At 47.7% G+C, this 23,988-nt stretch overlaps 2 protein-coding genes across 7 annotated transcripts in view; both read right to left on the reverse strand.

Moving 5' to 3' along the window:
* Positions 1-10,206: 10,206 nt before the first annotated feature.
* C2H10orf82 (chromosome 2 C10orf82 homolog) lies at positions 10,207-17,298 on the reverse strand. Of its 4 annotated transcripts, none has more exons than XM_046654208.1 (6): positions 17,150-17,298; positions 15,442-15,507; positions 12,920-13,138; positions 11,310-11,496; positions 10,698-10,792; positions 10,207-10,578 (listed from the first exon to the last, which is right to left on the reverse strand). In XM_046654208.1, the coding sequence occupies exons 1-6, from the start codon at positions 17,178-17,180 to the stop codon at positions 10,433-10,435; spliced, it is 744 nt and encodes a 247-aa protein (XP_046510164.1). In that variant the 5' UTR covers positions 17,181-17,298; the 3' UTR covers positions 10,207-10,432. The 4 variants fall into 4 exon arrangements, with proteins under 4 accessions (XP_046510164.1, XP_046510167.1, XP_046510165.1 ...); XM_046654211.1 differs by having other exon boundaries at positions 17,097-17,298; XM_046654209.1 differs by having other exon boundaries at positions 17,053-17,298.
* A 1,076-nt stretch (positions 17,299-18,374) lies between these two features.
* HSPA12A (heat shock protein family A (Hsp70) member 12A) overlaps positions 18,375-23,988 on the reverse strand; it is a 72,886-nt gene continuing 67,272 nt past the window's right edge. For all 3 annotated transcript variants that reach the window (XM_046652143.1, XM_046652142.1, XM_046652144.1), the window contains 2 exons: positions 23,518-23,621; positions 18,375-22,593 (listed from right to left, as the gene is read on the reverse strand). In XM_046652143.1, coding sequence (XP_046508099.1) covers positions 21,956-22,593; positions 23,518-23,621 — 742 coding nt within the window. In that variant the 3' untranslated portion in view covers positions 18,375-21,955. The remainder of the gene's footprint in view (positions 22,594-23,517; positions 23,622-23,988) is intronic.

The following is a 23,988-nucleotide window of genomic DNA, read 5'->3' on the forward strand; positions in this document are numbered from 1 at the left end:
ATGCCCTTGGTTTGATGTTGAGGTGTCCGTTTGACATCATTCATGTGCTGGGGGCGTATTTCAGAAATGATTTTTGGGACTGGAGCCAAATTGGCCAGAGGTAATGCCTGAAACCTGCCACTGGTCCACCTCTGTCACCATCTCTCTCTCTGGGCACTTTGTGTGGCCTGCTCGAATGTATTTTATTTCCTTAGACAGTGAAGTCCTGTCCTACTTGAAGAGGTCATCAGTGTTTCCACGTTACCCACCCAGCTTTTCACGTGCTAGGGTAGGAAGCAGACCCTATGGATGAGCAGCCTGTGGCATGAGTAACTCTGAGCGATTATTATTTAGGTTAAAAATCTGCCTGTGCCCTTGGAGGTAGAGAGGCTTAAAAAAAGTTAATACACGCACATGGTACAAAATGCAAATCATCCAGAAGAGTATTCTTACCCAATGTACGCCTCCTTCCACCTTCACCCTCAAGTCTGTAGGTTCCTCTTCCTAGAGACAACTTGAGTTCTTCCCGGAAACATTCACATGTACATAAGTGTGTGCCCCTCTCACACATCCCAACCCCACCCCAGCCATTTTTTTCCTGCAAACAAATGGTAGAATGCAATGGACACTCTTCTCACTCTTCCTTCTGCACTAACGATAAATTCGATAGGATTTTCTAGTGGTACAGAAAGAGCCTCTTCATTCTTCATTGGCTCCATAGATTCCACCCAGAGATACATGTGGTGTGGTTGTCCCTGCTGATGGACATACAAGTGGTTTCCAAAATTTTCCTATTATAATATTCATGCAACTAATATCCTTTTGTGATAGTTTGACATTATACATATTTTTCCAATAAATGTTTAGAATATATTTATTTTCATCAGTATTGCCAAATTACCCTCTGTAGCGAATGTACCAATTTATACTCTAACCAGCAACGCAGCAGGTTGAACCATATGAAATTGCCACTCTCGTAGACCAAAAAGGTCAATGCTGGCAATTTCATATGGTTCATTCTAACAGGCGAGCACTGCACACTCTCACCAACATGGTGAATTATCAAACTTTTTGCCGATTTGGTACATAAAAGTGCTTTTCCTTAAATCGTAATTTGCGTTTGTTTTATTATGAATGAGAGTGAACATGTTTTCAATGTTTGATAGGCCCTTTGTATTTCTTCCTCGGTGAGTTGTCCAAGTTGTTTGCCAATTTTAGGCATCTTTTTAATATAATCTTTACTTTAAAGAGTTCTTTAATATTAAGAAAATTGGAATATTCTCTCATATTCAGATATCTTCCCAATTTATCCCTCTTCCTGGGAGAAAACAGAAAGTCAGTTGGAGGGTCTGGGGCAGCTGCTCACAGGGCTATACCTGGCCGGCTGGGGCCCAGATCTCATGTGGCAGGTTCTGCAGGTGCTGTAACCCCAGGAGCTGCCCAGAGGCCTCTAACCACCTGAACTCACACATGGTCAGGGCCTGGTGGGGCCGCCAGGCCCAGGTTTCTGACTTTCCTTCCTGAGCTGGATAGGGCCACAGCCTGCATGGCCTCTGTTCAAGGTGAATAAGCAGTGGGGGTCTGTGCCCAGATCCTGGGGGACTCAGTGCCACCGCAGGCAGAGCTGCTGGGGCCTCTGCAGAGTGTGGTCCTTCCAGCCTGGCCTCCCTGACGAATGGCCTCCCACCAGCCCCCGGCTCACCTGCTCACTTGTTCCTGGGGCCCCACTGACTACATAGCTGGTGGCAGGTAGAGGGTGTCAGTTTCAGGGCCTGGGGGATGGTGGTGTAGGGTGCACCTGTTGGGTAGGAGTGAGAGTATTCACTGTTCAAGTCTTAGAATCCAGAAAGGGCTTTATTTAGTAATTCCATGCATGGCATCATGACAGCGGTGGCTGATGCTTGAAGAGAACTACAGGCGATTCATCCACTGAGAGTCTGAGAAGGAGAGCGGAAGGAGCGCTCCCTTCCCTCTGCAGGCGTGCCTCGAAATCACAGCGGAACTGACGCACTGGAGCTCAGTACCTTGGGATTTTTCTTTCATTCTCCTTTTTCCTAGTGTTTTCTGAAATTTTTTTCTTGAAGCCCTATATAGCATTTAAAATCTTGCCTGGTGCCGTCCTTGTCCGACACCTACTAGGCTTCCTAGATCCCAATAAAACCACAAATGACAGCACAGAGGTCTCAGCCCTGACTGTGTATTAGAATTGACTGGAGAGATTTAAAAGAAAACCCCCTGTCCAGGACACACCCAGGACCACTCAGAATTTCTGGAGTGTGGCCCAGCACCAGTGCTTTCTAGAACTTCCCGGGACCTGTACAGCCAGATTTGAGTACCATCATATGTGTTTCCTTCTAGGAGTTTGTAAAGACTCTAATCTTTACTCTTACAGTTCTCATAGTGTGGTACAGGGCTTACACGCTCAGCTCTGCAGCGGAGCTGGCCTTGAATCCCAGCTTCTTCTCTTCCTACCTGTAGTATCTGAGTTCTCCAACCCAACACCTACCCAGGAATGACAGGAGCCCTCCCGCACAGGGTGGCTGTGATGATTAAATGAGATAAAGCATTAGTACAGTGTCTGGCACATGATAAACAGCCAGTAAACGAAGCAGGAAGGGCGATCGTTCTTTAAGAGTAACAGAGACACCAAAGACAAAGCTCAAAGACAAGTGCAGCCTCAGAGACGGTGTCTAAAGTGGACACAGCAAAGAGTTAGTATTCAGAATACATAAAGAAGAGGACAGCCCCATAAACAAATGGACAAAGGGACATAAACAGGCAATGCACAACGAGAAACCTGAATAATAAAAGTTTGCTATTCGTCTCCGCTAGCAATCAGAGGAATACAAACGAAAGCAATGACATGACATCTACACCCATCAGATCGTCCAAAATATCACTTTGACACTGGAAAAGAAGGAACTAGGGTCCATACGGATCAACACGGGTAGATCCCCCAAATGTCATGTTGAGAAGAAAAGTATGTATCAGGAAGATACTATTTAGATACAGAAATTACCATTTATATAGATTTTTATTCACAAAATACTACTCTCTGCACATGTGGTACAAAATATCAAAACATGGACATTTGGAATCCTTCTTTATGAGTAATGTTATGTTCATTTTTCATTACAAAAGGATTTGAAGCAAATATGACAAAGGGTTCATCTTTGTTAATTGCAGGTGGTGGTTATAATGGTGTTTTGTCAGTGTTATTTTTTTGTAGTTTTAATTTTTTATCCAAATTTAAGAGGAAAAGGAGAGAGGGAGGTGTACAATAATTTGGAGTTCAGGGCCTGTGGTTGGTAGGAAGGGTTGCTTGTGAAAGGTGACTGAGTGGGTTTCTATGACCCCAAGATGGTCCACAACTGTATTTGGATTCAAATCCTGATTTCTCTGCCACTGTTCCCAAGACACACACAAGAGCCTCCCTCTTCTTTCTCTTGGGGACCTGTGTCTGTCACACTGAAACTCTCCATCTTCAGTCTCTGACAGCCTTGCCACTTGTCCTCAGTGTCACGCTGTCATCCCCATACCAAATGGCACTGATGAGGACCGAACAGCTTTATTTCTTAGCATTTACCTGCCCAGGCACAAACCACGTAATTTCACAAAGATCTCACTGAATCAAGATGTTAACAGTTAACAAAGATGCCATAAAACGCCCTGCGTTAAGAACCAGGCATCTTCATCCTGTCTTCTCAGCCTCCATAGGGAGAAAAAATGAATACTTTACAAAGCTATTTCGTAAAATGTTATGTTAAATGAACAACAAATTACTTTTTCTTTTACTAGCTTTTAATGCTAATAGTACCATTTATTCCTGACCTTCAGAAATATGAGATATTTTAAATGACAACATAAAAAGAGTTCTTGTTTGAAAACGCAAGCTATTTTAGATGCATATTATTACTTATAAGTATAGCGTGTGCCAGCATCACTCATTTCATCATCCCATTTATATCTAACTGGTATATATTTCAGTTGACATTTATTGTTCTCCTGCATACGTGTCAAATTCCTTAATGATGACTCTGACAAAGGTGTAGAGTTCGGTATATATAAATTACATTTGCTACCATATAATCAGTGTTATCTATTAGAATGCTATTTGTGACAAATCATGTTCAAAATAAAAATTGAATTGATTTTTCTGTTATTTTAATATTGGGCCACTCACAGCAAGCCTTTGATTGAATCTTAAACACTTTAATGCTCTATTTTTGTTTGAGGCAGATCAGAAATGGAGTTTGCATTATTCACAAAGCTAAAACAATTTGCAAAACAACAAAATCAAATTTCAAAAAGCATCTTTATTTTCAAGCCAAGGGAATAAATTTGGTAAAGCTATCGTTACAGGGTGCACAAGTTGACGATGAACACCTCGCACGCACGTTTAATTTCTATGCATCCATTTTCATCTAAATTAGATTTTAACTTTAATGCAGGGTATGAAAAGCCTCTACAGGCTTTTGTTTCTACCTTTTCTCTCTCGCAATTGCAGGCTTTCTCCCAACTCATCTGAGCCCCACATCACCCTTGTGCTCCTCTCTCCTGGCAGCAGGTTTGAGCTACCATCGCAATGTTTGGGGCACGTGGGGGTTCTGTTTCCCAGATCCTCCAAAGGGGTCTCTCTCAAAAGGGTACCTGCTTGACCCATATTGCTTACAAAATAAACCACTCACAAGTAGATCCTGGCTAGCATTATCCCCTTGGGTTAATTTGTGGTTTAGAACAGAGGTTGGCAAATGAGGGCCCATGAGCCACCTATTTCTGTATAGCCCTCCAACTAAGAAGAGTTTTCCATTTTTTTAAGTTTTTTTAAAAAATTCAAAAGAAGACTATTTCATGATACGTGCAAATAGTATGAAATTAAAATTTCAGGGTTTATAAATAAAGTTTTTTTGGAACACAGCCACACTCATTTACATGTTGTCTACAGCTGTTTTCCTGCTACAATGGCAGAATTAAGTCATTGCAACAGAGATCAGATGGCCTGTGAAGCCTAAAATATTGACTATCTGGCCCTCCACAGAAAATGTTTTCAACCTCTGGGTTAGAAGGAAGGGCCTCAGTAATATATGTCCTGTTAAAAGGGTTGGTGCCTTCAGGACAGGAGGCTGGGGTAGCATTCAAATAAAACACTGCATTCACGACAATAAATCTAATAGGTCCTCAAAGCATTCATAAGTAGATAAAACGAGGATAAATGGACAACCAAGAAAAACAGAACCCCAACCTCCACAAAACAGCAGATGTGATAAATGTGTGCATGAATTATAAAATAAGTCAGACAAATAGGTCAAAAAATACTTTAAGCATTCACCAAAATTGGGTAGAGTTTAAGCAAATGCAAGCGGTTTTAGGTAAACTGGCATTGGGCAAGGGGTCTCTTACCAGCTGACAGACACCCAGATCCTGGAGTGGAGGCTGGGACTGCAGGAGGAAGAAAGCTGCAGCCAGGTGGAAAGGCCCTGGGAGAATTGCCCTTGGTGTGACCTTCAGGAGAACACACACACACACACACACACACACACACATCAGAAACAAGGCCTGAAGGACCTTGAGGCTGGGTGCCCAGCTTCTCCAGGCCTTGGAGTGCCTTGTGCCCCTTTCTGATGGTAGCCCAGGCTGGTCAGGAAAGGCAGGGTGCACGCTCCTTCCCAGCCGTTGGAGAATCCAGACAAATCCGGCTTGAATCCAAACAGGGGCACGGGGCTTTTGCTGGGGATACATCAGCCTCCTTTAGGGGGGCCACCTGTATTTTTTCTTGGAAGGGGGCCTAATTTTAGAAGACTGATGGAGGCTGGTATGTCCTACTCGCTCCACACACCCACCCTCTCAGCTGATAAAAAAAGGCTGTCAAGGAGGCAGCAGATGGGGCCTCTGCCTGCCTGGGCCATCTTACCTAATGACAGCTCACCCTTGTGCTCACTCTAGGCCTGGCACCAGGGCAAACTTTGGATATTTGGGGAAGGGGGAGTAATTTGCTTAAGGAACACAGAGGCCTCTGGGAAAGAAGGAGCCAGGACCCCACTCTTGAAACTCTTGCCAGGGTGGACAGGAGGCTGATGAGCAAGGCCAAGGAGCAGGGCGGGGCGATGAGGCCGTCCAGTCTTCAGCCTTAATCGAACCTTTTGACTTCTGCCTTTTCATCATTTTTTTCTAGTGCCTTTAGCTTGGTCAAAAGGGGGCAGAGGGCCTGTGAGTTTTATGCCTGCAAAATGCCATGCCATGCTTGTTGTGTGCGTTATCCCACTTAATCCTCCCAAAAATCTCATGAGGAAGGGACTGTCATTTTATAACAGAAAACTAAAGGCTTGGAGTGGTTACGTTTCTCTCTAAAGATCACTCAGCAGTTACGTGGCACAAACCCCAAAGCCCAGGTCTCAACACCCTGAACCCCACTTTACTGGCTCTGTTGCATCCATTCTACTGTTGTGTTTCTCATTTATCCTCTCATCTGTTTTCTTTCTGAATTGATTCAATGTTGAAACCATGACTCGTTTACAAGTACTTCGTGTTCCTGTGACAATGGCCACAGAGGAGGCCCATGGGATGTGGCAGCGTGACATGAAGTTTACATGTGCAGACACTGGCCTCAGATTGCCTGGGTTCAAATCCTGGCTCTGCTGCTTACTGTCTGTGTGACCCTGAGCAAACTGCTTAACCTCTGTGTGCCTCAGTTTCCCCATCTTTAAGATGAAAACACTTACACTAATTAAATAAGCTATTCTAGGAAAGGGGCTTAGACCAGAGCCTGACATAAGCAAGTTCATGAGCAGCTGCTGCTGTTGCTTTGTTATTGGCCAACCACACCCGGTCTGCCCGCCTCACAGGGCGGAAGCCCCAAAAGAAAAGGGCGGTGGTGAGAAGAGCATGTCATTAGGGGCCAGGAGCCCTGGGTCCTGAACCCTTTTCTGTTAATAACTCACTGTGTGGGCTCCAAGACATCACGCTCCCACACCTAACCCATGTCAGCAATTTCCCCAGCTCCTTTTACCCCAATGGTAATTGACGACAATATTTACTGAGCTGGTGTGGGCCAGGTTTACCCACTTCATCGCTTGATCTTCATACCCACACTACTGGGTAGGCTCTTTTGTCATCTTCATTTTACAAAATAGGAATTTGAGACTCAGAGAGGGTAAGGAGAGCTTCCACAGTCACACAGACAGAAAAAAGCAGATCTGAATTCAGAGAGTCTGCCTCCTGGCCACACACTTCACAGCTGTGCTGGAGCAAAGTTAGAGCCGTGACTGAGATCCTCTATAGAGCCAGCCGGCCACTATTCTGTGAGTTGGGGAGTGAGGGCAGGAACCGGAGCATCCTCTCCCAACATCCAGCCTCTAGGGGAACTGTCAATTCTTGCACAGACAGAGAAAGAAGTGACCTCAAAGGAGCACTTTAATTGCCATGAAAGTCAAACTGTCCCAACAAAAGGCCTCGTTGTCATAAGAAAATATACAAACCTGCACCCTCTGTCTCTTTAGCATTTCCAGACTCAGGGAATTGTGTCTTATCAGGTAATGGAATTGTTTTTAGCGGCAAGAATGAGCTCATTACAGATGCAGCTTGTGCTAATAATGATAATTTGCTGTGCAGTAAAATCACCTCTCTACCTGCCCCGACAGACGACGCTTGGGAAATTATAGGCTAGGGAGAAACAGAAAGGATAAAGATTAAGGAAAAGACTCGTGATGCGGAACTGCTTCAACAAAAGGAGTTACAGATTTGCACATTGAACTCGGTGATCTTAATCATGAAGTCGTAGGGGAATTAGATACTATTAAACAATTCTTTAAATTGCCTGTATTCAATTTTGTTACCTCTGTCATTGGGTGGTTGTTTTTTGTTTTCGTTTTACAGCTCAAGCCATGTTTAAAAGGTTGGTGCCAAATGAATTAGCCAGTGACTTCAAGAGTGATCCACGATATGATCCTGTGGATGAGATCAAGATGAGGGCAGTTAGAAGGAGTCGTTTTAATCCTGGCACCCCTTAATTTCGTGGGCAATGACCTCAATAACCTTGAGCCTAGAGCAGTCATCGGCAAACTCTGTGGGTTTGGGAGAGGGGACACAGCAGATATACCTTCCGTGTCACTCACTTCAGAGGGGCCCGCAGAGCTGCAGCAGGCTGGACCACACCGCCCCAGGCAGGCGAGGGGTCTGTCTATCTCCCAGTTTCCTTCCTGGGACTGTGGAGTCACTCTCCCAGTGTTTTAAGAAAGCTGGAAAAAATCCTGACTATTCACTGAGCTTTGCCAAGCTCTTTGAAGAGACTGCTACCTTCTATTGAGATGTGGCTTTTTTCCTTTAAGCATACAATCTCTAAAAGATTAAAACATCTTTTAATCAATTCACAGAAGGATGTAAAAAATAACGTTTTTCTCCTGATTATAAAAGTAATACCTGTTGGCTGTGGAAAATTGGAAAAAACACTAACAAGAAAATAAAAATGACCAATAGCACCATCATCCAAATATCCACTGGTAGCATTATGGGTTAGCTCTATCTAGCTCTCCTCTCTTTTTTAATAAACAAAAAACAGTATTATAGTGTGTGAATATGTGTGTGTGTGTGTCCACATGGGTTTGCCGTTATTGTACAGTTTTATGGGCTGCTCTTTTCATGTACTGTATCATAAATATTCTTCCACAACAGTATTCTTCTGTCACGTTATTTTTTAATAATGGGATGTACTGTAATCCCACGTCCCACGGGGTTGGGTTGTTGCCTTGTTTTGTAGGAAAAATCACCCTTTACACACACCCTTGGTTGTTTCCCTGGACAAGGATTCTTAACCACTTCTGTGCCAGGGCCCCTCTGGCTGTCTGGTGAAGCCTGTGAACCTCTTCTCAGAATACTGTTTTTAAATGTATAAATACATGAGATTACAAAAGAAACTAATTATATTGAAATAGTATCAAAATATTAAAAAGAACAAATTTGTGAAATAGCCATATGAGTCTCTTTATGCATATATTGAATAACAATATTTTAGAAAGTAAATATAGGAGCCCTAATAACTACAATAATTATAAAGTAGTGATCAACAGTAACACGACTTCAAGCTGTTTGCAACAAATATGAAATGGAAAGATCTGCGACTTCTACTGGGTTCGGGTGACAGAGCAGCCGTGGTTTGCTGCCTACATTCGTAAATGAAGACAATACTAAATTCCCCTTGGAGGTGAGTGAAAACAAAGGCGTAACTTTTTTCCAATCAAAGTCAAAGGTTTGACTCCTAATTTCTACCCATGGAACCCTGGGGGCGGGGGGACCCTGGCGAAAATTCCCGCCCTGGGAAAAACTCCCAGGAGTAGCTGGCTGCCTCTGTTGGCTCTGCACATTTTTGAGCCTTTTGATGCCAACGGCCTCATTGCCCCAGAAGCTGCTTTCAATTTCTTCTGAGTGCCAATGGCTGCAGAGTGAGGTCAGAGAGAGTGCCTGTCAGTGGCAAGAGGACGTTAGCCAGTGTTACGGCTTGAATTGCGTCGCCCAAAAAACGACGCTGAAGTCCTAACCCCCAGTGCCTCCGAATGTGACTTATTTGGAAATAGGGTCATTGTAGGTGTAATCAGCTAAGTTAAGACAAGGTCATACTGGACTGGGTAGACCCTAATCCAATGTGACCGGCGTCCTTATAAGAAGACAGTCATGGGAGCACACAGAGACACAGGGGGACACCAGGAGATGATAAAGACAGAGATTGGAGTTATGCACCAAGGAACCCCAAGGATTGCCAGCAAACCACCAAGAGCCTGGAAGAGGCAAGGAAGGATTCACCCCTAAGGATCAGAGCGAGCACGGCCCTGCCAACACCTTGCATTTAGACTTCTAGCCTCCAGAACCATGAGACAATAAATTTCTGTTGTCTTATGCCACCATTTTGCAAGAAACCAATTTTGTCCTGTTTGTGTAAGCAAACAGCAGCACTAGGAAACTAATACAGCTGGCGCCTGCCAAGCTGGGCTCTCCTGGGGACTGGGATTCTGAAAAATCTGGGTTGGGGTGTGTGTGGTCTCTGTGCAGTGTTGCGAACTGCCAGCCACCACCCAAGATGGCAGACAAGGACCGACTGATTAGGGGGCTGGGCTAGGGCTTCAGTCAGAGCCTGGTCCGGGAGCACCATGTTATCTTGAGAGTCAGGAAGAGAGGGGCCCCACCCCGGAATTCTTGAGGTCAACATAACCCGGAAAAAAACCAGAGAAACCTTCAGCATGCTGAGAAGGATCCTCTTTATTCCCAAAGGACAATAAAAGGTCTTCAACATTAATCACACGCTGTTGCCAACCAGTCAGGGTGCAGACGGCAGTTAAAAGAATTCTTATGTTATGAAATGTCCTAGTGCCTGCTGGGCTGTGGGTGAGAGGCTGATTCTCACGTGAGAACCGTAAGCTGTTGAGCCCCCCTAAAAGTTCACCTCTCCCTCGGAGGCTCTCTGCTGCTAGCCTTCTGCATACTTTGCTGAGGACAGCGGCTCTAGATAAATCTTCCTGCTGCGTGACAGATTTGGTCTGTCAGTACTGCCATACGTCACTGGAGGGCTGGGATCCTCTATCAGGGGTTTTCCAAGGGCGGGACAGCTACCACCTGGAAGAGAAACCATCCCCAAAAGTTGCAGACAGGTGGCCCAGCTAAGCAGAGAAGCTACTGCAAACATTTCATCCCCTTTTTAAAAATAGTAGGAAGGAAAGAGAGTCCTCCCTTACTTGGAACAGAGAAATCCGGATATTTTGGCAGCAGCCCTTCGTGCTGCAAAATTTTTGGAGGAGCAGGAGGTTGTGTGGACTTAACTCTGTATATTCTAAAGTAAGAACAAAAGACATAGAGTTACTCCTTTTATTAATAATACAACTAAGAATAAATATGATCTGTGTGGGTCCTCTGTGAGCACGGGATGTTTACTTCTAATCCTTACAATTTATCCTAAAGGTAAGGATTATCATCTCCATTTTACAGAAGGGAAAACTGAGGCCACAAGAACCACCCCATGCAGTACCCTACCATCTCCCTCCCTTGGCACCCTTGGGCCTTAGGTTGCTGCCAGGACAGGCGGCCCTGTTGGTTTTACTCCCAGCCTCTCCCTGCAAACCAGCAAAGGCCACAAGCAGGGCTTCTGGAGAATGTGGGCGCAGGTGGGGAGCAGAGGGTGTCTGCCTACTGGGAAGGCTGTACAGTTACAAACAAGGCCCCTTCTGTAAAACCAGTCAGACACAAAAGCAGTCTTAGTGCTGAGCTGGGGGCATCCCCGAAACCCTGGGAAGAGATCTCTTCTTCCCCTGGATCCTGTCACCTGCGGTTACACCCCAGGCCAGACTCACTCCTCATATGGCTTCAGATGCACTCTCTTGGCCTGCTCTGTGATGTCCAGGAAGTCCTTGTAGCAGTTTCTGGCCATGACAGTGTACCGTGTGGCGCAGCCTAATTCAGTGACCCTGGCTCTCGGCAGGTAGCCCGCCCAGCCAGGGATTGGAGGCTCCTGGAGAGGTTTCTTTACGTACTTGCATTCTGTAAAAAGACACCATGCTCCCTGAGGGCTTTGAGAAGCCACAGGGTGGGCAGTGCTCTCAAGTTAGCTGGCATCCCAACAGTGAGCCCCAGGGGAGCCCCTTGGCCTCTACATTCTGGGCGCCAGCACCTCGGTAAGGGGTTTCCATATCATCTCTCACGTCATTCTCTCACAAACCGTAAGACACTGGTGCCACTATCCTCTCCACTTTATTATGGAGGATACTGAGACCCTGAAGAGGCTAGGAGAGATTTGCCCAAGGTCACACAGCAAGGAAGTGGTAGGGCCGGGATTCAAACCCGTGTCTGTCTGATTCTCAAATTCTAGCTCCTACACAGATCCCGCTCCTTTCTCAGACTAGTGAAAAAGCTTCAGACATTGCTCTTTGACAGTTTACATAAGGGGATCAAGGGAAGCATCCAGGTCATGAGAAAGCACGTCAGGCTCAGGACCGGGAGCCTGCCTTCAGGTCACAGACAACTCTGGCTGGCTGGCTGGATGGCCTCCGGCAATTTCACATTTGAGAGATGAAAGATTACTGCCCCATCTGCCTCACCCGGTAAGAATCGAACTAGGCCACTGAGCCCCAGAACCTCAGAGCTGGAAGGCACCCCAGGGAGCACCTAGTCCATCCTTCCCTGCTCTGATGAAGGAACTGTATGTAACCCAGAGAGGGGAAGCAACCTGCCCCAGGTCACACAGCGAATAGTTGCAGAGCTGGGCTAAATTCCAAACTCTTACGCAGATATTCTTTGGAATGGCTTGGAAATTTTTAAAGCCTAAGAAACATGTGAGTTAGCACGTGTACCTGAAAAGTCCCCAAACAATGATAGTAATAATAACAAAGGTAATCCGTCCATCACATTTCCTATAGGTCTTTAGACCTTAAAAATGATCGAGGGCAAAACATTGTTGTGACTATTAACATTATACAGTCACATCGTCAGTTGTTTTTGTCAGTTATTGTGGTTGTTATTCAGTGAAAAACCCCTTCCCACCCAGCTGGTACCTGGAGGAGCTGGCTTCAAACCCAGGTCTGACCCCAGACTAGGACACTACCTCTGGAAGCCTCGCTTTCCCATCTCTGAAAAGGGAATGTGGTACCAACCTCAGAGGGTTGTTGTGGGTGGTTGATGAAATCATGGCGCCTGGCACAGAGGAAGCAACTAAAATGAGGTACCTACTGAGACAGAAGCTGGTGTCTGAACGTCTGCCCAGGGGTCTGAGTTCCCAGCACCCTCTCCCCCGACCTGTGTCCCCCTCCCCCTGGAAATGTTTCTTTCTCAATTTAAGAAACTGAGCCTTTCCATTTTGCACTGCTGCCTGGGGATTTGGAGCCGTGCTGGACTCTGTGCTCCCTGGGGCAGCTCAGTGGACCTGGGGCCTGGCGGGGAAGCGGGGCTGGTTTCTGGGAGCCAGTACCCAGACTCGTGGGGTGGTACTGCCGTTCGTACTGGTGCAGGGCCCGCAGGACCGTCTCCTCAGAGCAGATGGGCTTCAGTTTCGGGGCAGCGGCGACCGAGCAGTGAAATTCCTCCAGCTGGTCTTTATATCGCTGTGTGATCTCCTGGAAGGTTTTCAGACAGTGGGACATGTTGTTCTCACTGGAGGTTCCCTCGCAGCTAAGGTATGGCACGAAGCCTGCAAGAGTCGAGGGAATCACAGCCTTCAGCAAGGGATTTAGAACCTGCTTAAACTCCCCAGAAGCCCAGCCCACCCCTTGGCATTTCTTCCTTGGCCAACCACACTGCATTCTTCCAAAGGCCATTAATACAAGCAGTACTGTTGTTTCCACTGCAGCTGAGCCCTCCCAAGGCCACAAAAAACGACCTTGGAGCTAGGGAGGGAAGGCCCGTTTCAACAAAGGAGATGACAGTAATATTCTTTGATAGCAAAGCCCCTGATGTCAGCCTGCACAGCAAATGGGGAAAGCATTTAATGGGCCAAAATGATAGTCTGAGGAGTAATTGAAATTATTCTTCTTTTTAGAGAGAAAGCTTATTTTCCTTGACACTTCCCAAATGCAATTTGGGATCTTTCTTGTCGGACCATCGGGAAATTGCGGGCTTATTAAAAGCAGAGACCTATTACACAAAAAGGTAAATTCATTATCTGCAAGACCCACCCCTAAAACAATTTTTCACCATTTCCCACAAAATAACATATAATCATTACAATTAGTAAGGGTAAAACACAACTATTTATTTAAACGGGATGCTGAATCCTAAGTACTATAATATCGTCACAACAAAACCTTTTTTAAAAACAACAAATGAGGAAAAACGGGTTAAGAACTTGGTTTTAAAGTGGAAAATAAATAAGTAAGTAACTCTCATGATTGAAGCCCAGCAGTTTGCTTTGCCCTTAGGTAAAGAAAAGCTGACTTCAGAGTTGCAAGCAGCGACCTCCACCCCTGCACCTTGCAAGAAGCTGCCTCTGGAAGAATCTGATTACTAGACTGATCTTGAAGTCCTCCATCCTCCATCCAGCCTCCCCAACCCTTAGGCAACGAAAAGATACCTTAATGTCGTGGGGGAGACCCCATAACAGGGGCTCTGCCACAGTGGTTTCTCCTCTATTAGGGCCTACTTTGATCTTTATAGATATTTTATAATTGTATACACACACACACACACACACACACAAAGGAATACAAGCTATTTTTATTGAGTCTCGCTAATGTCCAAAAACAATCTCATGAGGAATCTATCATTACTCCATGTAGTGGGTTGAACGGAGCCCCCCAGATAGATATATCCAACTCCTAGCCCCTGGTACCTGTGAATGTGACCTTATCTGGAAATAGGGTCTTTGCAGATATAATTAAGGATTTGGAAATGAGATCTCCCTAGATTAGGGTGGGTTCTAAATCCAACGTCTGGTGTCCTTACAAGAGAAAGGAGAGAGAGACTTGAGAAACACAGACACAGGGACACAAAGCAGAAGGCCACATGAAGAGTCCTGTGAAGATGGAAGCAGAGATTGGAGTGACAAAGCCACAAGCCAAGAAATGCCTGGGGCCACCAGAAGCCGGAAGAGGCAGGAAGGATCCTCCCCTAGAGCCTTTGGAGAGAGCGTGCGTGGCCTTACACACACCTGGATTTCAGAACTGTGAGCAAATAAACATGTTGTTTTAAACAGCAGCCCTCAGGAACTAACAAACCCATTTTATAGAAATGTTTGCTCACCACAGACAGCTGAGTAACTTACAATCACATACACAATGGTCAAGCAGAGATCGGACGCTCAGTTTGCTAGAACCAACCAGTAGGACCAGAGTGAGGTTGGGCAACCTTGGAATATTCTCCACCGATCTCTTCTCCTAAGAACACCTGTAGGTGAGAGCTGAGGGCCTATGGGTTGTCACGGGGAAGTGACTTAGTAAATTCTTAGTAGCCCAGAAGCCTGAGGAGAAGAAGCCTTTAGGTGGGGTGACCAATTGTCCTGGTTTGCCAAGGACTGAGGGGTTTCCCAGGAAGTAGGACTTCCAGTGCTAAAACTGGGACCATTCTGGTCAAGCCAGGGCAGTTGGTCACCCTCCCTTTAGGGACACACGAAGGATGGACCATAAGAACAGCCCTAGAGCCAGATTTGAGAAAGCCCAGCTTGGGAAGAAGGACAGGGTTTCAGTGGATTCACTGTGTCTACCCTCTTAGCACTGTGTCTATCCTGGTCCAAATGCATTCAACCAACATTAATTAAGGGCTTCCCACATACCAGGCCATGTCCTGGGAGATCTGGCCTGTTATATCTCGCCATTTATCAGAACCCAGTTATCAGCCATCTTCAGCAAAGGAGTGCTCGCAGCAAGTCTCTTAAAAGCTCTAGTACTTTTGTACTGGCCCACCTGGCGAGACAGACATGAACAGTGGGCCAAGGCAGGCACAGTGACCAGGAGCACGGTTCTCCTGCCAGGCACAGCTGCAGGGCACACCACCACTTACCACTGTAGCCTGGTGTGATTGGCAGCTGTCTCATGAAGGTCTTGGAAGACTCCATGATTTCTCTCTCTGTTAAGGAAGGGAAGAGGGAAGGAAATTGTCTCATCAGACATCCCTGCCTCAGGAACTCATTGTGTGTTTGCTAGAGCCCTTGGGAGTAGAATGACCTTGGCAGGGGGTGGGACAGAGAGGCAGCACCACCATCTTACACAAAACCAGCAGACATCACTGCCTTCAGTTATAAAACCATCGGCACCATACCAAGGGGTCTTCACCATTTAGGTTAACTCAGATAACAGGTATGCAGATCAACACCCACCAGCATCTCCCCTCCCCTGGGCCCCTCCTCGCATCCACCCAACGTTCCATCCGTCCACCCAACAATCATGAACTGAACACACACTATGGCCACCGCTGTGACAGAGGTTAGGAATATAAAGATGAGCAAGACCTAGGATCCCCCATGTAGGACTCAGGAACCTTGGGGAGGGGAAGAGATGAGGCACCCTCACCCCCAGGGCCTTTCTTTATCCAGGTGCAATCAGGTTGCAGTGGCGATTTTTGCAGCCCACCCCCACCCCACTCTCAGGACCTCTGGCAGTGTCTGGAGACATTTTTGGAAGATGGGGTGCTGGAGGATGGGATGCTACGAGTACCTAGTGAGTAGAAGTCAAGGATGCTGCTAAACACACTACAATGTACAGGACAGCCCCGCAACAAAGGAGTAGAGCAAGTTCTGGCTGGAAGGGATCAGAAGTCCCCAAAAGCTGGCCTAGAGTCCAAGGTGGGTGAGCAGAGGGTGGTGGGTGGACCACTGGAGCATCCGTTTTTGTTGATGCTAGCTCCCAAGCCAGACCCCTTCCCGCTCCAGGGTGGCCTGTGGTCTCCCCAGATGAGCCAGGTCCTGCATCTCGCTTCCGTTGATGCTGCCAAGTCCTACCCTGCCCAGCCAGTTCATGTCTCAAAAGGGATGCCCACGTGGCCAGGATAAGCGGCCTCAGGGGTAGAGGGGAGGGCCACAGTGAGGGCTAGGCAGCAATGATGGGAATTTTTTAAACAGTTCAGACATTTATAGAACACTTGCTATGACACGGGTGAAGGCAGGACTGCATTCTTAAATCCTCACAGCCGCCCTAAAGGTTAGTTCCCATTGAGTGTCTATGTTATAGATGAGAAAAATAAGGCACAGAGAGGTTAAGCAACTCCTTTGAGGGTTCTTGCGGCAAGGAGATGTGAATGGACCACCTCTAAACTCTGAGGGCAGGATTTTGTTGCCCCAAAGTGTGGCGCCGGGGAACAGAGGCGCCCGGCACGGCGCGGGTGGGTGGTAGGCTGGGCAGCTGCGGATGCCGTACGGAGGCCCACCTGGAGGAGGCGGAGGAGAGAAGCGTGGAGCAGAAGGCTGCCGGGGCTGGGAGCCTGGGAGGGGTCAGCAGCGCGGACACGTCCCCGCCCCGTCCCGCGTCGCTCACCTGGACGGGCCTAGACCGCCGCCCCCGGGCCTCCAGCCCCGCCCGGCCTACGCCCCGCCTCCCGCCTTTGTGCGCTCAGCCCGCGGGGCGGGGCGGAGGAGGGCCCCCCCCCCCCCGCCCAGTCTCCCCTCCCTTTCCTCACCCTCACACCCGGGCAGGTGAACCCGAGGAATGCAGGGCGCTCACCCCTGCGCCTCGCTCAGCGCCCTTCGGGGCGTGAAATCCAGGGATTTGCCCACCACGTAGTTGGCCTCCGAAGCTGTTCTCCATTCTCGGCGCATGGTCTCCCCGAGCCGGGCGGGGCCCCTCTGGGTTTGGAATTAGGGGGAGGGGCAGGCGAAGGCACCAAGGTCAAAGCCGCGGTTTACCGCTGTGGACAAGGGGTGGCCCAAGGGGCGGCCTGGGTTGGGCCGGGAGGCTGGGGTGGAGCAGGAGGGTTGGCGGGAACAGCCCTTCCTCCCGGGGCTATGGGCGGGGGGCGGACCCGCCGGGGGCGGGGAGCAGCCTGGGAGGGAAGGAGAGGCCCGTGTCCTTGGCAGCTTCCCCTGGGCTTCTCACAGCCCTGTCCCCCGAGCCTTCTGCTGTGTCTTATTAGGAAGGACGGGATTTCCAAATGACGCAACAGGTCCAGGGGCAGAAGTGGGCAATGCACCAAAAGGAAGGAAGGGGCGCAGGGCTAGTGAAGCGGTACTCCTTTCTAACCATCCTCACCTTATGGGAGCTAAGGGGCCTGAGCCTTCCCCTCATTGGAGTGAAACCAGGATGCCCGCTCTGGGGCCCCGACAGAGGGCCGCAGTGCACAGACTGCTAGTCCCAGCCGCTCCTGCCCAGAGAAGGAAAGCACCGAGGCCTGACTGCGCTGCTTTCCCAGTGGCGCTTGTTCGTTCGTTCGTTTGACTCACTGCACTCAGCAGCCTTCCCTACCTCAGCCCTCCTGGGGAGTGACCTTCAGGTGAAGGCTGATGGAGCTACCCACTTAGGAAGAACCCATTTATACCCTCTCAGGGTTCTAAGACCCCCACCTCAGGCTATCCAGAAGCTTCTAGAGCCAACTTTGGAGGGTGCCCCAGACACCAAGCATGGAACACACCCGAGGTTCTAGATGCAGCCGCCAGCGTGGCCTGCCTGCCAGGATACCAGAGGGCAAAGCTCTCCTCCTAGGCCTTCTGCTTTTCTTTCACGACCTTCATTCCGGTGCAGTGGAGTTGTCGGTGGCCACCCCGGCTTATCTGCCTTTTTTTTTCTCTGGCTAGACTGCTTTCTTCCAGCCTAGAGGGAAAAGGGGCTCATGGACATTGATGGAGCCTTGGTTTCCAGCAAACAGAGGCCAGTCTTGTTGGAATGAAATTAATAAAGCAATCTCCACCTGCCGTGGGGTGGAGGGGGAGGGTCAGTAGTGATCTATCTGTAATTCCATTTACAAACTCAGAGTGCAAAAAAAAAGAAGTCTGGGCCGCAGGAGATCCAGAGTTTTGCTTTATTAGACATCTGCGAAGACAGAAAATTTGCAGATACAATCTTGTCAAGTTGTGAACTGCTGCAAAGTTCTGTGAAGTCTGAATTTATCTTGTAGTGAACAAGACCCCAGTGACTGATATTTTCGAATACTGTTCCATATTCCAAGCAGATGAGAGGTGTGATGTTACGGCCAACAACTTTTGCACTAGTCAACCACTTAAGCCACTTCCCAGCATAAATATGCAGCTTAATCACAGCTATTTCATCTCTACAACGTGAAGTTCGATCTTCGACTAATAGTGCATTTTGACTCCTGTTTATATTGGTGCATGCGATTGTTTGCCACCCTGGCAATTAACCAGACCTGGACTCTAAAAGCTAAACTTGATCTAAATAACATTCTAAGGGTAGGGCAGGCTCTGTAAGGGGGACTCATCTTAGCTATCACTCTGCGAAAACGCTTGTGTCTCCTCTTTACTATTTGTCTGTCTGTAACTTGTCTCTCATTCAGCATTTATGAATGCCTGCTGTGTACATAGAGGGCAGTGACAAAGGAAATCCTTTGATAATTCTGCTTCCAAGAATGACCACCAGGTAATACGCCAGGGACAATTGAGTAATGGGTCAAGACAACAGGCCTTTTAGAAACTTTCTAAGATTAGAAAATGTGTTCAAGTGTACTTATCCAGTGCTCTTATTCTGGAATATTCCTGCGGGGATGGAGGGGGAGGAGGGATGGGTTTGGGGATTCCCTTTAAGGAGTCTGACTATTGGGGCTACATCGCTGGGGCCAGAAGAAAGTCCAATAAAATTATCACCCCCTCTCCATCAGCTATTTGCCAACACTGCAAATTTCAACCAGCCCATCTAAGAGAAATAGCAGACAAGGAGACATCCTTAATGCAAGGTGGGAAAGACCTTACATTAGCCAAAAAAAGAGGGACTTGACTATATTACTCACTCTTACACTTAATCCAATAGATAAGCTGGATTTGTGCACCACTAGGCTCCTTCCTCTGACCCGGGTGTTCTAAAACATCACACACGGTGGGACCACACTGTGCCCTCAGTGACTGCTTTGCCCCACAGGAGAGACTGACAACCCTGCAGGGATGCAAAGAGTTTTCGTAGGTTTTTCTGCACAGGTCACATTACTTACAGAACCAGAAGGTTCAGCTCTCAAGGACTGGACAGGAGAATCAATTAGATTATTATGCTCCTTAACCTGTAAGCCTTTGGGAAGGATGTGTGTATAGAAAGGTCTGATGAAGTTGTTCCAGGTGGTCCATTTGTTCAGAGTATTCTGACCCTAGGCACCTCTGTCTATTGCTCAGTCTTGCATAAATAGTCCATCGCTTAATATCGGTACAAATTGATGGTTAGTAAGCACAATTAAGAAATGAAACTGTGGAAAATTAAAGGCAGCAATGTCATCAACAAAATTCAAAGAGCATTTTCTTTTTTTTAACAAGAAAAGCACATTGTAGAAATAAAGATTCTGTACAATATTCTAATATTATATGTACATAAAATTATATTACTTATAACTAAATTGAAAAGTCCTATTTGTAGAGAATGGCTGGCAACAGCAGAGACAGACTCAGAACATTTAGCTTTTGAAGCAGAGCAGGCAGAAGAGAACCCTAGCAAACACACCTTTGTACCTGGATACGAAATCCCACCACTGAGTTATGTGACTAGCATTCTCTGGTTCCGCGGTTTGTTCGTGTTTCACATCCCAGGAGGGAATTCTGCAGCAGGCGATGTGAAAAAGACGACATGTTAGGATGAAATTGGAAATGCTACTGAAAATCTGCATATCGGCTATGATAATGAGTCTGTAAATCCACCTTGCATTCGAAGTTAGTTCCCTCATCCTCCCTTCATCCATTATGCATGCCTCCAGTGACTGAAAGTCGGAATGAATTCCAGCAGGTGGAAAAAACAGCTTTGAACAGATCAGAAAGGCTGGGAGTCAGATTCTTGATTCTTTTTCCTCTGTTGGTCCCTGAACATTGGAGAAGACTGGCTTTGCAAGTGGGGAAGGAAGGAGAGAACCGAGCCCTTGGTTCCTCAGTCAGCTCTGTCCTTAGGGTGCCTTTCTTCCAATCTTTTTCCTCCCCAGGCCCTTCCTGTGAGGGTTAAAAGCGCCAAGCCCAAGGCAGGTGGAGCCCCAGCCCCACTCACAAGAGGGCAGGGTGTGCGATGATCGCTCTTCACGTGTAAACCCTCTCGCTGAGGGAGCCCGAATGGGAAGACCCAGGCTGCCAGCTCTGGGCTGTGCTTCAGCTTCCAACAAAACCTAAAGTTAAGAATTCTCAAATTTCAGTTGAAACACAGTCACCTGTGGTGTTTACTAAAAATTGCCGATTCTGGTCCTCCTCTCCAAGACTCGACTTCAGTTCGTGAAAGGGATAGCATCCAGGAAGCTGTTTGTAACAAGCACCCAGGCAGTTCTCATGCAGGCGAGCCACAGAACTGCTTTGAAAAAACCTGGCTTAATTTCATCAATGTTGGACAGACTTTAAAACCCGAAGATTTTAATGAAACATTTCATAGAACAGATTCGCTGCCCATGTATCACCAATTTATTCTTTTCAAAATGTGGGAATAAATGGCCAAAACACTTAGGGAGATGAGGTTGAGCAAGGAGGAGGGAGTTACTTTAAAATATATTTGCTTGTCAAGGCTGTTCTGGACAAGTGGGCTTGGTGATGCGGACAAGGCAAACTGCAGCCTCACCTTCTCATATGGAATCCTCCGAAGGTGAACCAGAGCTACTTATAAATTCAGAAATCAGGATTTGGCATTCTGGTAATTATATCGCAGCATATAATTACTGACCTATGGGTCAGTAGCTCTTTAATATCCATTTCCCTCAAATCAAGTTTTTACCTGCTAGAAAGTTGAGGTCTCAGCTCTCCCACTCACAAATCCTAGTGGATTAGCCAAAGCTACAGTTATTCTTCATGGAACCCATTTAGAATTTAAATTATGAGAACCTAAAATAGTGCCCAGTGTAGGCAAGCTTCTCCCACCAGCTAAAAATGCTCCAATTCCCACTGAATCACCACTTCGAGTCACATGATAATGAAAAGACATGAACTACAGATGGGGTGGCATTTTATATTGACTGCCATCCAAAAAGGATAAAAAGGAAAGTCTCAAAGAGATGAAGAATCTCCTCCTTGCTCAAAGATCTCATTTCAAATGTGAAAGACAGCAATAGCTCATCCTAAGTTCTACTTAACGGCCATCTGCTCAAAGGCAAGCTCCGTCACTGCTGCAGAAACCTATTGATTCCCTTGTTGGGTGGGTGTCTCACCACTCTGTACCTATGAAAACTAGCTTCTCTTCTAGGACCTTTGAGTTTCTCATTCCCAAGCCTCAATCTTAATTTCCGACAGTTTTTCTGACTCCAGTGCGCCCTCAAAAATCCCTAATTATTCTACCCCTGGTTGTTCTCATCTTCCCTGCTGAAATTCAGGTGGGCAGTGGTGAGGGGCAGGGCAGGGGCAGAGGTCAAGGTTGAGGTCAGCAGATGCAGGTGAGTGAGTCCAGGGGGGCAGGCGGCACGGGGAGGCCAGTTAGTAATTTAAGAAGTCGATGCCAACCTTGACACTCTTCGAGGTGGCTATATCAATAGCTGTGGCCTTGATCTCGGTGTCCCCGAACTGCATGAGGGTCTGAATCTCCCTCCGAGGGGGCACGGCTGTGCCGCTGGTCCCCGTGAGATCCAGGCGGAGGGTGCCGCACTTCTTCACCCCGGGGTCAGTGATGAAGCTCACGTCGTCGTGCTCAGAGCTGTAGATGTTGATGATGATGACCAGCTGGGAGGGCTTGGCCGGAGTGTAGCTACGCTTGACCAGTTCACCCAGGGCCACGGACTGGTCGGCAGAGATGAACTTGTCGAAAACGTCAGTGCACCAGCGAGTGCCGTCCTTCACCAGCAGCTTCTCGGGTGGGTGCTTGCCCTCCACGTAGCGGTTCAGCACGCCCACCCCGTAGGTGAGCGGAGACCGGCGCACCTTGATGACGGCAGGGTCCAGGCCGAAGAGGACGGCACCCTTGAGGATGGTGAGGCCCACGTCCTGGGGGACGATGATGCGGCACTTGTCGCCAAAGGCAGCCTGCACCGCCTGCTGCAGGAGGGGTGCCTCTGCAAAGCCACCCACGAGGAAGAGGAACTTGACAGTGGACACCTCGGGCTTCTGAAACAGGTCCCCTGAAAGGGAAGAGGAGGGGACAACATCCTGTCACCAAAAGCCAGCAGGCAAAGGGGTGCCTGAGAAGGTGGGGAATGGACGAGATCACTTGGGCCAACAGGAGGACAGGCCTGGTCTGAGCTCGTTGGACAGAACTGGGTAGAGCTGGTCTTTTAAAGAAAGGGGTTTGCGCACCAATATGCTTAGGAATAAAACCCAAAGCTACTGCTAAGTAGAAACCCACTGTAACAGCTAGCTGGTGATCATTTTAAGTAGCAATTTGTTACACATAAATGAATACTCGTCATACTCTCCAAACCTGTGGTTCTGTTAGGTAAGTCAAGGCAGGCTGTTATAAATATTTTTCTTTGGTTTTCATAGAAATCCTGTCCCACCCCAGGGGTTCTGATTTAGTAGGAGAGGGGTAGGAAGCAGATGGGAGGCCTGGATATGAACACGGTCCCCAGTGAGTCTACTCTGTGTCCCTGGTTGCGGGCCACGTGGGAGCAGCATAATGGCATGGCTAGACGCTGTTTGTTCTGATTCTCCTGGTGGGAGCCTTTCTTTGGTTCACACAACAGTTCCTCCTCCCAGCAAGGATTCTGGTTCCTAATTTGTCCTGATAAAGCAAAGACCACACATTCCCTAGGGCCTATGGCTTGAGGATAATATTGTAGAGCTCCCAGCTCTCAGACTTTGGAAGCCAAACTGTAAGCCCAGGTGAGAACAGGCTGTCGGCTGCTTTCAGTACCAGAGGGGAGGGACCCGGAGCCTGTGTCCAGCAACATCCCTCATCCATGCCCAGGCCCCACCTGCTCCAGCTGCGGCCTGGCCTGTGGCTCCCAGTCCCGGGCCCCCTGCCGACCTGGCTTCACAGGCACTGGCTGGTGATGCTGGAAAAGTCAGTCCCCCCTCTTGGCTCTGCCACACTGACTGATACTTACGGAGATGCTCAATGATGCTGTCGATAGTTGGCTTAAAAAGGGCATTCATGGCATCTGGACTCATCCTCAGCATCCCCTGCGAGGACCACTTCACAAAATCTACACTGTGGGGGTGTGGCACAGAGAGAAATGGGCAGTGAGTGTATAAAGGATACCTAGACTATTCTGCACAGAGACGGGCCCTGGCAGAACAGCTGTCACATCTAAAAAGGGCAGAAAGCAGTTTGAAACTCCTTGAAAATATGCCACACTGCCAGGACCCGGACCCTTAGAAACCCAAAAGCTAAGACATAGTGTCATCTGTTTCTCTTTGCTTTCCGCTGTGGCCAACTTTCCCCTGGGACAGTGGAAGCCAAAGTCTAGTGCAAAAGACAAGGAGATAAATCGAGGGATCTCTCTCTCTTTGGGATGCCTATTAAAGGCTCATACGATGTTTCCAAAGTACTCCACATAAAGGCATAAACCCGTGCG

The sequence above is a fragment of the Equus quagga genome, chromosome 2 (assembly GCF_021613505.1).
Source record: "Equus quagga isolate Etosha38 chromosome 2, UCLA_HA_Equagga_1.0, whole genome shotgun sequence".
NCBI lineage: Eukaryota > Metazoa > Chordata > Mammalia > Perissodactyla > Equidae > Equus > Equus quagga.